The following is a 13,879-nucleotide window of genomic DNA, read 5'->3' as shown; positions in this document are numbered from 1 at the left end:
CAGAAGTTCATTTTATTTACTATCATGAATTTGTGAGACCAGGAGCTGTCATTTTAACCATTTTATTGAGGAAATGTAAAACATCCTCAATACCTACAGAAAGAACATGGTCATTGTTATGGGACTTAGATAAAGGGCACATCAGCTGAGCTACTTTTGTAAATTCCATGTAAATCTGGGTCTAATGTAGAATTAAAATAGTCTCTACTACAAGAGCCATGAGAAAAAGAAACCCTTTTTTTTTAAATGAGCGATTTTAAATTAACAGTGAAAACTATGTTATCAGAGCTTTAAAATCCTAACGTGTTTATGAATACAAATATTACAATTTTCAGTAACGGTTAAAAGCTTATCATCTAAGCATTTTTAAACGTTCTAAATGGCACCTTCTAGCTTTCTCAACTTTTTCTGATACCACGGTAAATTCCTTGTGGGAAGAACGTGAGAAAATGATACTCTGATTTGACAGAATATAATTCATGGTCTTTATTTACACAGTGGAGTGTGAACCTTACTGTTTAATCATCTAGTCACTAAGGTACATGCATTTCCCATCTTCAGCAGCACAGCGTGTTAGCATTTCCAACATTTGTCAGAGACTCTAACCACCTACTGACTGCTGTTCAGTTGAGACCATTGGGATCTGAGATAGTGGGGGAAATGTGCTCACTGTCCTTCTGGGTTTCTCAGAGTTGTAGCCCTCTATCAGGTTAGATCACCAAAAAGCAAGGGCACAACACACTCCAAGTGTGTGCCGAATCCCCTTTCCTCAGAAACGCCTTCATTGAGTTAAAGCTTAAAATTTAGTTGCTGTTTATATTGAGGATTTGTGTTTAAAAAGAAAAAAGCCATTGGAAAATTTCTCTGTCTTCTGTATTTTTAGATTTTTACTGACTACAGTTCACATCCCTTATGTAGAGAGCCACCGTCAAGAATTCCTCCTAGAAATTAGAATCAAGAAAATGTGGTGGTAGTTTTTTCTCCGGATGATCTTGCATGCTTTCCTTTTTCAAAGATGAACACTACAGCCCACTGTGTTTCCATTAATACTTTTCCTTGAATAGGGTTCAGAATTTATCCAGTTAGAGTGCTTCTCCTCAGGAGCTAGTAAAATACATGCACCTACTTTCCCAAATAGTTTCTCTTTCAAAAACCATTTTAACCTGCCACGTTTTATATGTTCAGAGTTTTAGAAAATTCAGTCTTTTAAAATTAAATGCTTCTAAATAAACAGAAATAAAAATAAATATAAATATAAATTAATATAATGAATGTAAATATATAAATACATGATAAGTATAAATACATAAATGTAAATAACTATGTACATATGTATAACTAGAGGAAGATTTTGGTGGCCGTGTTTTTCATCATCCCATGCCTTTGCCTTTTGAGGAGGCCACACAGATCGATGCTTATTACACCTAGAGCTGAGGAGGTGTTGTCTGTGTCTGTCTGGATCTGCAACGTTGGTTTCTGACCCTGAGCGACTAATGTGACCATTTTAAGTTTCAGTTTCTTCACTGTAAAAGTTGGGTAACAGCAGTACCCACCTCATGGGGTTATCCTGAGATGTGTGTGTGTGATTTTTTGTTTTGTTTGCCTTGAAGTGAGAGCCCAGCCGGAGAACCCAGCTGTGTCCTCCGGACCCATCTTTCCTCACCTACAGCCTTTCCAAACCTAGGGGGAAACATTTCTTCCTATGGTAGCTCATCCATGAGTTACAATGTCCTACATTTGTAGAACATTAGACAGTTATCAAAGAGATGCCGACTGTAAAGAATTCATTTGACTGCTTGAATGTTATCTTCTGAATGAATGATTCCTCTCTTTTGACCCACCTCTACTCCGAAGCGTGGTCCAGGGGCGGGGGTCCCCAGGCTGGTCCCCGAGGCGTGGTCTTCAGGCGGGGGTCCCCAAGCCAGTCTCCGAGGCACTGTCCCCAGGTGGGGCTCCCCAGGCCGGCCCCCGGGCGGGGGTCGTGTAAAGCGTGGCCGCCTTGAGTCGCTGCCGCTGTGCGCTCGCTGGTACTAACTGCGCCGTCAGCCCTGGAGGCGCGGAGGCAGTTTTCTCTGAAAGAGTCAGAGAGTATGAGCGATGAAATTCAGAAATTAGACTCAAATTCAGAAATACATGCCTGACGAAACTTCAGTTGTTTTCCATTGCAGTGATAAGGAGCGCTGTGGTTGATGGTTTCCACTATATTTTCAGGGGGTTTGGGGTGGTGGTGGTGAGCATCTTGGTCATAAAGGAGAGCAGGCCGAGATGGAGTCGAGTCCACAGGGCGTCTACACCTGCTTCCGGCTCTACTGGAGCCACATGCCGGCTCCCACCCAGCCTCCGTCCAGAGCCCCTCCCCTCTCTTTTGGATTAGAATGGTTTTCTGGGCTTAGTAGGCAGCTGTGGGGACTCCGCTGAGCTGGGCGGGGGAGTGGTCTGCTCTCAGCAGGTGGGCGGAGACCTATCTCCGCGAGGGGACCCCACGCCTCTGCCCCGGCGGGCAGTGAACCCGGCCGCCTTACACTCACTTAGACCAGATTGTTACTGCTCAGTGGCAGGAGTGGCTCCCTTCTCATTCCATTGAATGACGATAGCATACCTGTTTTCTTAATGAGGGTGAGGCCGCCAGGTGTTTGCTCTATAAAGTAGATAAAAATTACTCGGCCTGCGGGCCACCAAGACGTGTGGTTTCTCTTCTCTGTGTCTGTGTCACTGTTGCATCTCACAGACTGTCTTTACACTGAATCACATGGAACTTTTTGTATGTTTGCCTTACAATAAATGGGTCTGGGGCTTGGGAAGGAAAGTGCAGAGAAATATACATTTTTATTAGGAGAGAAATCAGAAACCACTCTCTCTATTTAGAATAACCTTTAGTATAAATGTATCCAGTTGTATTAAGGACAAAATTATTATTGGAATTTAAACTGGTTTCTTTTTTCTAAATTGAAGTATAGTTGACTTACATTATGTTAGTTTCAGTTGTACAACATAGTGATTCAGTATTTTTATAGATTATGCTGTTTCAAGAAATTCTATGATAAAAAAAATACTTTTCATTTTGTCACCTACCTTTGTCTTCTCTGTAATATAAACCTTAAAAATATTCTCAGTCTCCTGGACTCATTTTCTATGCTTAATAACTTCTAAGCTTAATATCTTAAAGCCAGAGGAAGCTGCTACAACTGAAAATTTTTCAATGTAGGGAATAAAAATCTATATAGATGTATTGAAATTTATTTAGCTTCTTTATAGGTTACATTTACAACTTCATTTTTTTAGAAGATAAATTTAGTATAAGAGTTTTCTTGAAATTTTAAGCTTAGAGATGTTATGTTTTCCTCTGGTCATTTTTGCCCAGACAACAGTTTTCAACGGAGGACTCATCTCATAGTCACATTGCTCACAAAATGCTCACTCCTTATCCTGTATTCTCTGTAGCATCACAAAATCTGTCATTACTGACCAATGGTGTCACACTTCTCTACCTTGATAAGCTTGAATTTCAGGTTTCACATTCATTCCAGCCTTACTTGACATCTTCCCAAACAAGCTGCTGAATGGGCAGGTCGGGTTGTGCGGTATCTTAGGATCTTCTCACCAGACACGCTGAGTGCTGTCGCTGGCTGTCGCTGTCGTGTCCTGCCCGACTGTGAGTCAGACTCCTGGCCGCCCTAACCTTCTAGACCCAGCTGTGGGAGGTGGAGGGCGGTGTGTAGGGGAGAAGCCCTGGCAGCTGACAGGACTGCCTCCAGGCCCAGGAGCTGTATCTGTGTAGCTGGGACTGAACTCAGAGCATTATTGCTCTATTTGAGGCTCATTTAGATGAGCTTAGTTGTCTGGTTTTCCCCTCTAGAGAAGACAGGAATTTTTTAAAGAAGAGAGAGGATCTATGTAAGGCAGATATGCTAGCACCGCGAGGAGTGATCACAACGTGCCATCTTAGGAACAGACAGAGGATTTAAAACTGGCTGTGAGGTCAAGTCCAATAGAGCACAGTGTGACATCAGAGTGGGTGAGCTGCTGTCTATGCCTTCGGGGCCTTGAGGGAGGCCTGAGTCCGCACATCACAACAGTGATGAAGGTGGCATCAAGTAAATGTTAAATATTTCCATCTGTTTAAGAAAGAGAAAAGTTTCATTTTTTCAAAAAGTCTATTCAAAATTGGTTATACAAAGATTGGTCCTTGTAGGGAGTGAGTTTCCACTTACTGGGAATCACCCATTCATTTATCTAACTCTTTTTGACCCATTGCCAGGACAAAAATTAAGAACAAAAAATATTTGTTCAAATTGGTCACCTACTCTGTTTTCCAAACCTGATTCCATCTGTTTTTTGGTTTTTTCCCATGATTAAATTCTCCCATAAAAGATCAAGGAGCGCCTCATATTATTTTATTACTTTTGGTCCTTCATTTGAGGGATAAGTTCATACTTTGGAAAAGTATTCAGCACATTGTTGTGACTGAAGTTTTATGGACAGTAAAAGATATTACACCAAAATTTAACATAAACGTCAAATTTCATGGCCATGATATACTCTTTGTATCCTTCTGTTCTGTCTACCTTTCCTGTTTTCTAGTCTCTGCTTTCTGTGTTGTTTTTTTTCCAAAACCACTAAAAGTGATGAGAGAAGAGTTTTCCTTATCACATCATTTGTTTTTGTTCATATTTTCTTTTTTGTCTAGATTTCTGGTTAGAAGTTGCAGTTGTTAGAATTAGCCTACCAAAGATGTCATCTGAAAATTTTTTACTTCCCTTTTTAGTTATCTAATAAGGTAAAAATCTATTTTTTGTGTGTATGTGTGTTTATTTTAGAAGTATAGTTGACTTACAATGTTAATTTCTGCTGTACAGCAAAGTGATTCAGTTATACATACATATATATTTTTATATTCTTTTCCATTATAGTTTATCATAGGATATTGAATATTGTTCCCTGTACTATACAGTAGGACCTTGTTGTTCACTCATCCTATATATAATAGTTTGCATCTGCTAATCCCAAACTTCTAAGCCATCTCTTCCTCAGCCCCCTCCCAATTGGCAACCACAAGTCTGTTCTTTATGTCTGTGAGTCTGTTTCTGTTTTGTAGATAAGTTCATTTGTGTCATATGTTAGATTCCACATATAAGTGATATCATATGGTATTTGTCTTTCTCTTTCTGACTTTGCTTAGTATGATAATCTCTAGGTCCATCCATGTTGCTGCAAATGGCATTATTTCATTCTTTTTATGGCTGAGTAATACTCCACTGCATATATATATAACATCTTCTTTATCCATTCATCTGTTGATGGACGTTTAGGTTGTTTCCATGTCTTGGCTATTGTGAATAGTGCTGCTATGAACATAGGGGTGCATGTATTTTTTGAATTATAGTTTTGTCCGGATACATGCCCATTAGTGGGATTGCTGGATCATATGATAACTCTATTTTTAGTTTTTTGAGGAACCTCCAGACTGTTTCCCATAGTGGCTGCCCCAATTTACATTCCCACCAACAGTGGGAGGGTTCCCTTTTCTCCGCACCTTCGCCAACATTTGTTATTTGTATACTTTTTTGACGATGGCCATTCTGAATGGTATGAGGTGGTACATCATTGTAGTTTTGATTTGCATTTCTCTAATAATTAGCAATGTTGATCATCTTTTCATGTGCCTATTGGCCATCTGTATGTCTTCTTTGAAGAAATGTCTTGATCTTCTGCCCAGTTTTCAGTTGGGTTGTTTGGTTTTTTAATACTGAGTTGTGTGAGCTGTTCATATATTGGAAATCAGGCCCTTGTCAGTTGCATCATTTGCAAATATTTTCTCCCAGCCAGTAGGTTGTCTTTTCATTTTGTTTATGGTTTCCTTTGCAGTACAAAAGTTTGTAAGTTTGATCAGGTCCCATTATTTTTGCTTTTATTTCTGTTGCCTTGGGAGACTGACTAATAGAGTCAAATCTTGATTAACGAACGCCCTGGCAGTCCCTTTTGTGTGAATGCAGCCACATTAAAAAAAAAATCATCTTCGTGAATCATGCACAAGAGCTATGAATCCATACGCCAACCACAGACCCCCTCCTAACTGGAGGTTAAACTCAAGTGCAGGCCGAGGACTGTCCCCTTCAGCCAAGACCTGACTTCCTCCTTCCTCATGTGACTGCTTTCTCTTTATAAATGAAGTACTATCCCTCTTTTCACTCCCCTCCTCCTTTCCAAATAAGACGTGTAGGTCATTTTTGTTATTTGAAAAGTTATCACCACTGTGCCTTTTCACTTAATATCTAGTTATGAAAGGAACATCTTTTTGTTATTCAGTTTAGGAAATTTTAGCACTCATTGAATGAGGGGCGAGGCAGGAGGGAAGAGGGTTACTCAAGGGGCCTGCACTTGGAGCCGAGAACTCCTCCTGACCCCCAGAGGGAGGGCCAAGTAGGAGGACACTCGGGGGCCCTCTCCCTTCCGGCTCACCTCATTATTTTTCCTCTTATTTCTGCCAACTCTGGCGGCAAGCTCACCTCCAGGGACACGTTCTTTTTTCCTGCCTAAAGTGTGGGGAAAATGTCAGAGTTTTGTTGAAATAAAATTGGCCTTTGGAAGAAGCAGCATTTGCTAGGAGACTTAGGATGGGTGGGCCCCAAGGGGACTGCAGGGAGCCCATTCCTGTGGTTTGGGGTCGTGACCTGGGGGTTCACGGCGTTGCCTCGAGGGGGAGGGAGCGCCGGGGTCCTGGGGCGCCGCGTGGGGAACCACCAGCTCGGTTCCGGGGCGCAGCTTCTCCCGGTGTCGTCCACATCGGATCAGATTCTCCCAGTGCTGCTTCCGAGCGCGTCCTGGCAGGGGGGCGGGTACGGTGGGGGAACAGAGACGCCTGGCCCAGAACAGACACGTGGGGGCCCGGGAGCTGCGTTTTATCTGATTCTCCGTGATTCCTCTGCTCCTGACCTTGAGCGACCGCTTGGGAGCCATGTGCGCGGCTGGGGTCTGGGGACGCAGGGACCACTCGCTCCCGCTCCCGTCGGACAGGGAAGCAGCGGGGCGGGGGAGCTCTGGCCTCGGTGGCGGGTCCCAGGCAGCAGGGTCCCCGCGGCGCCCCCAGGTTACTCTGTACAAGTCCTCTCCCCTCACCCTCAGCCCCATTTCCCCTTCCAAGAAAAGTATGGAAAATTAAGATTTCTCTTTGAAACGAAGCTCAACTGTCGACCTGCTTCCGAAGAATTTCAGGAACCCCACCCGCCAACCCCAGGGTCCCCTCGGGGCATAGCCCCCGAACCCGGCGCTGGACTCCGAGCGCCCCAGCCTCTGTGCGCACAGGCCTCTCCCCTGACAGACGCCGGGCTTAAGTGCCCCTAGCCCGGTGCCCAGTCACTGCGAGGGCTCCTTGACCACTCTCTCTAGCTCTCCTTGTGTCTGCTGTGGGAATGGCTGGACTTGTTTTTGTGTAAAATTTAATATGTTTGTATTAGACTCAGCTTCCTGTGATACTTAGAAAAAACTTTTAAGAACAAAATAAGTAAGATAGTGAGAAAATTAAGATGCTTTGGTGATTTACAAACTTGTGAAGTAGATTTATTTTAAATGTCACAAAACGCTTTAAAGAGCTCCAAGTAAATTTAAAAGGGGATCTACTGGATTTTTGCTAACTGCTAACTGCTAACTTGCTAACTGCTAAAAAAAAAAAAAATGTTTTCCTTAATTTCTTGTCCAAATATTTCAACTTATGTTAACTGGTAGTTATTTCAGAGGAAGATGGGAACTCTGCAATCCTTAGTTTGTTATAATGTGTTTGTATTCAAATGTTTGGAGAAAAGATTAAAGGCAAACTTATGGCTTGGGAAGAAAGTAGTAGAAGTGGTAACAATGGATTGTTTTCTAAACTGTCATCATTCTCTGGAATTACTGGCATTAGCAACTCAGCAGGCATTTTACATCCAAAAGGATTTATTTTGATCTGCCACGCTTTACTGTGAGCTGCAACAGTAACCTCATAGCTGCTGTACTCCATGATTTGTTCCCTTCTGTTGTTTAAAAACAGGGGTTCTTTCAACTGCATAAGAGATGAATTCTGTCATTAGAACTTTTACCATCAGGCTCAAGAAGTATATTTAAAACTCATTTCTTTCAGGAAACAGGTTTCAAGATCTAAGTCTTTTATTAAGATAAGTCACGGCCTTTTCAGTTTCTCCAGAAATACTCTATTTTTAATTCCCGAGGAAAGCCACAGTAATAAAAACAAATTAACCTAATAGGTTATTTTCTTTCTTATGGCACCTATTTTTATTAATAGAATTCCAGCTTACAGATTTCTTACTATCTGTTTAGTTAAAGCAATCATTGGTAACATTTTACAGTACTTTATAAAGAACTTTTTTTATATATATATAAATATGTCTGTTTATAAAATCATGGACTGATTTTTTTTTAACATCCTTATAGGAGTATAATTGCATTACTATAAAGAACTTTTAAAGTAAAACTTTTTGGACCTTTGCAGCAGCTCTGTGTGATCTTCTTAGTGATGCTGTTCTGCATTATCGAGCCCTTGTCCTTCCTAAGGGACACAGAGGGCAGAGCGAGCAGATGTTACCCAGCGTCAGACAGCAGAGCCAGACTTGCTGCACAACCTCCCTCCCCATGACGTCCTCTTTTAACTGTTCCTCTGGTAAACTCAATACTGTTTTCCCTTGGAGCGTGTGTTTAAAAAGAAATCCTAGACGCGTTCAAACATTACTGCTCACTCTCTATTTTCTGCTTTTGAATGACTCATTCCCATGCTTGATGAAGCTCAATTTTTTAAAAAACACCCCAAGTATTCATTGCACAGACTTCCATGCCTGGGGAAATGCAATGTGGAAACTGAACCTAAGACCATTTCAAATAAACATATGAGTTTTTATATGGTACTGCTTATTTAATTATTTAATGCTTCTGATTTATGTAATAGTGCCAGCCCCATTTATGTAATGGAGCCAAGCTCAGCACCCTCACCTGAAAATGAAGGATATTTCTTTACTTTACTTCTGAATGTAAGACTCCATTAGTATAGGATAAAGTGTAGCCTAAAAATGTAAATGTGCTGTATTCTATTCCATTCCACATCCTTTGATTCCAAGTTAAGAACCACTAGGTGAATTTGCCTCTAGCTCTAACATTCTGTTTTTAAATCAAATGTCGGGCGACATTGTGGTATGTGGTATTTTTCTCTAATAAATCAACTGCTATAGGTGGATTGTAGTTAGCTTTCTAAATCTTTGTTTAAATTGTGTGTTTTCTCCCCCACCCAGAGTAAAAGAAGCTGAAGAGGTATGTAGGCAGAAAAAGGGAAAATCACTTTATAAAATAAAACCAAGACATGACTCTGGAATTGTAAGTATTTACTCTGTTTTTTTAACTTGTGATTTTCTTTGGCTTTTAAGCACTCTTTTCTCAATATATACAAATTCATCTAATAATATTTTAATTATTTTCCTCTTAAGTTTGAACAAATAATGAGCCTCTGACTTAAAGAATTTCCTTTTCCTTCTGCCTTTAATCAGGCCCCAAAGGCTAAAAGAATCTCAGCATTCAGCATTCAAAGACTAACAATTAAGATAAATCCACTGAGGGGGTGCACGTATGTGTGTGGGGTTGCTGGCAGGGTTGGGGGCCATCGTTCACTTTCCTCATCACACACGGATCACAGCACAGCTGTTGTAATTGGATGAGCACCCTTGGGATCTAACACATGAAATGCCAGGTGCATTGTTGTCCTTTGCCGGGACCAGGGCTCAGGCTCTGCGGAGTCGGCTGCCCAGCAGCTGTCAGCCCACAGCCCGAGTGTAACAAGCCAAGGTGTTCCCTCTTTGTCCGCTCTCCCCTTCAAAATAAAACGCCAAGTTGTGCCCCCAGAGAGGAAAGGGTGGTGGAAATGACGAGTTTTCCCTTGTGGTACTGTCAGTGTTTAGTTGAGTGTTCGAGGGGTTGTCATTTGACCCCACAGAGTAAGTAAATGATGATGTTTTAGGCCTTAAAATAGGAGCAGTTTGAATTGAGTTAGTCTCATATAGTCTAAATGGAAGATATTCAAATAACCCAAATTGGAATACCGTTTAACAGCTTTATTTAGAAAAAAGTTAGAAATTATATCTTCATTTAAAAGATTTTCCTTTCAGTTTCTCTGTATAAAAATCTTATGTAACAACAAGTATTTTATTATGGTTTGGTTTATGTTCTGTCTTTTTGATGAAAGTACAATCTTAAAGTACATGTATAGAATGAGCAGGAAGTTATTTATTAACCACAATTATGGAATTATAAGGATAGAAAAGAGTTAAATCACATTAACCATGAGATGAAGCCTCGATTCAATTTTCATATTTATGTATTTGCACACATAAATATGAGAAAATGAAAAAGGTGACCTGGTATTCTTTCATGTCGATTAGAAGCTAAATTTTCAAAACTTTTGTCCTCAAAAACATTCAGTGATTTGTCTTAGTGAAAATTCTAGAAGATAAAAGAGATTCTACTTCTATTTTATTCCTTTATCACCTTGTGTATCTTTAACCTTTTTTCAAAGAATTTGATCCAAATGAAAAGACCTTGTTTGGGTTATTCTAAACGCCATACATTTTTAAAGTTCTTCCTTCTAACTATAACTCTTCCCTGGTGCATTTATTTTCAGAAAGCGAAAATAAGCATGAAAACCTGAACAAAGAAAAGCAGAAAGAAAATGAGTCCCTGCAGCCACTTCCACAGAATTCAGCCGACCTAGGGCAGGAAGGAAACTCATCATTTTGATCACTTTTCTTCTTGGCCTCTTGCATAATCTTTGTGTTTTCCAGACAGTTCACTGATTGTTGAATTCTACTGTATATTAAAAAAAAAAAGAAAGGAAAAAAAGCAAAAGCAGTAGGCCAGTGGAGAATGTGACACCTTTTCTTTTTGTAAAAGTTTATGGTATTTTACCGATAGACCAAAACAGCATGTGTAAGAGGCAGTATCTGCATTAATTCTGAACATGCTAAACAGTAACCTTCAATTTAATGATGTGCAAATATCCCTGTCACAGTGAAACACGTTCCGTTCTACTGACGACCAGTACTCCACATCACTGCATTTAGAATTATGGTTAAAATGTTATTTCTAGTGAATTGTTTGTATCAGTTTCACGTCTACATATAAATTTTCTATTTTGAAATTGAAGTACCATTTATATATGTCATAGTCAAGGCTTTCCCAGCTCTTGGGTTGGTCTCTGTAACTATATATTTGTGAAAGAAGATTTTCATTTTTTTTTACTCATCAGATAATGAATAGAAAAGAATATAGCAAAAGGAAAACCCTTCCTATAAATCATTTAAAATAGGCAGGAATCAGAAATGAGGGTGTTTATCAACTATGTCCTTTGGGACCTTACATAAAGCCAATCTGCAGCAAAGGTCAATTAAACCAAAGCTGTGCCTCTCTGTACTTTTACCATTGCCCTTCACAAAGAAAATGACACAATTTTAAGGAATTTAAATAAATGATGCTCATAAAATTGCCAAACGTGACTAACTGGTGGCAAAAAAAGAGTAACTTTTAGATGGATTGGCATCTACCTAGAACTTGTTACTTAAACCCAGCTGCCTGAGTATTGTGACCTGATTGGGGTTGTCTTTATGTGTTATGGCAGTTGATTAAAAACTATGAAATGAGTATGCAAGGATTTATGATCTAAAGGCACCTAGGAAAAGATTTTATTTTAGATTGAGAGGAAAAAAGTAAATCTTCCACTCTCTATGAAAGTATTTTAAAATCAGCTCCTGATGCGTTGTGATGGTTTTGTCTAACATTAATAGATATTTTAAAAAATTCTTTTAATGATATGTTTTGGGGTACAGCTGTGAATAAAGGGGAGAATGTGTTGCTAATGTAAACCAATCATGGAATCAACTTAAAAAGAAACTCTGAATCATAACTATGTTTGTATTTATGTAGAGTACGGTCCTTAGCTTTCAGTCTGTAGTCGACATGCACAGACACAGTAGTGGCTATCGGGTTGCTGTTCTGCTGTTCTCCTATCTCCTTCGGCCCCTCCATGTGTACATGACTTTCTTCAATGATATAATAGGGCATTTAACAGAGATCGCTATGTGCAATACTGTATTTAGTGTTTCTATTTTAATTTTTCTAGGATGTTAATTTATATGAAAATAAAATGAATAATAAAAGAGTTCTGTGCCTATTGTGTATGTATCACCTAAAGATACTTGCAAAATACTTACCATGAGGGTGGAATTAAGTTAGATCGTCTATGTCTGAAGATCCTTTTTAATTATTATTAATTTTTTAAAAATAAATCTATTTTATTTATTTTTATTTTTGGCTGTGTTGGGTCTTCGTTGCTGCGCACGGGCTTTCTCTAGTTGCGGCGAGCGGGGCTACTCTTCGTTGTGGTGCACAGGCTTCTCATTGTGGGTACTTCTCTTGTTGCAGAGCACGGGCTCTAGGCGCACGGGCTTCAGTAGTTGTGGCACATGGTCTCAGTAGTTGTGGCTCTCAGGCTTTAGAGCACAGACTCAGTAGTTGTGGCAGACATGGCATGTGGGATATTCCCAGGCCAGGGCTCATGTTCCCTGCATTGGCAGGCGGATTCCTAACCACTACGCCACCAGGGAAGCCCCCTATTATTAATTTTTATTGGAGTATGGTTGCTTTACAATGTTGTATTAGCCTTCACTGCACACACAAAAAAATGAAACAGCCATACACATAAAGATATCCCCTCCCTTTTGGACTTCCCTCCCATTTAAGTTACCACAGTGCATTAGGTAGAGTTCCCTGTGCCATACAATATGTTCCCATCAGTTGTCTATTTTATACATACTATCAATAATGTATATGTATGAATCCCAGTCTCCCAACTCTTCCCACCCCATCCCTTTCCCCCTTGGTATCCATGCATTTGTTCTCTACATCTGTGTCTCTTTCTGCTTTGCAAATAAGATCATCTATACCATTTTTCTAGATTCTACATATGTGTTATTATACGATATTTGCTTTTCTCTTTCTGACATACTTCACTCTGTATGACACTCTAGGTCCATCCCCGTCTCTGCAAATGACCCAACGTCATTCATTTTTATGGCTGAGTAATATTCAATTGTATGTATATACTACATCTTCTTTACTTATTACTCTGTTGATGGACATTTAGGCTGCTTCCATGACCTGGCTATTGTAAATAGTGCTGCTATGAACATTGGGGTGCATGTGTTTTTTTGAATTATGGTTTTCTCTGGGTATATGCCCAACAGTGGGATTGTTGGGTCATATGGTAGTTCTATTTTTAGTTTTTTAAGCAACCTCCATACTGTTCTCCATAGTGTCTGTATCAATTTACATTCCCACCAACAGTGCAGGAGGGTTCCCTTTTCTACACACCCTCTCCAACATTTACTGTTTGTAGGTTTTTTGTTGATGACCATACTGACTGGTGTGAGATGATACCTCATTGTAGTTTTGATTTGCATTTCTCTAATAATTAGTGATGTTGAGCATCTTTTCATGTGTTTGTTGGCCATCTGTATGTCTTCTTTGGAGAAATGTCTATTTAGGTCTTGAAGATCTTTAACGTTTCTTATTTCAGGCTTAACAGTTGTTAGTAGTGAAGTATTTAATGAATGTTGGTCTTTAGAGATAACATAATCATTGTGCTACATCAAAACATTTTTAAAATTATTTCCTTATGCAATTTTAAGGAAGAAGTATTTCCCACTTATGGACACCAATGCATTAATATCTGAGAAGTCTTTTTTCTAAAAGTTAGAAATTTTATGCAAAAATTCATCTGATACAGATTAAGTGGTGATGGGTTATTGGAAGATGATAAAGCAGAGGACATTTTGGTACAAAGAGATGGATGTAG

The 13,879-nt window shown here is 39.8% G+C and overlaps 1 protein-coding gene across 1 annotated transcript in view; it reads left to right on the top strand.

The window, feature by feature from the left end:
• The window catches only part of FMN2 (formin 2), a gene marked incomplete at its 5' end in the record, with an annotated part of 310,722 nt that extends 298,677 nt beyond the window's left edge, over positions 1-12,045 (top strand). The window contains 2 exons of the mRNA XM_082674275.1: positions 9,273-9,354; positions 10,652-12,045. Of these exons, the coding sequence (XP_082530401.1) occupies positions 9,273-9,354; positions 10,652-10,678 (109 nt within the window). The 3' untranslated portion in view covers positions 10,679-12,045. The remainder of the gene's footprint in view (positions 1-9,272; positions 9,355-10,651) is intronic.
• Between the last annotated feature and the right edge of the window lie 1,834 nt (positions 12,046-13,879).

Source organism: Grampus griseus (assembly GCF_964374135.1).
Source record: "Grampus griseus genome assembly, chromosome: 16".
Taxonomy (NCBI): domain Eukaryota; kingdom Metazoa; phylum Chordata; class Mammalia; order Artiodactyla; family Delphinidae; genus Grampus; species Grampus griseus.
This window is presented reverse-complemented; position numbering and strand designations above follow the sequence as displayed.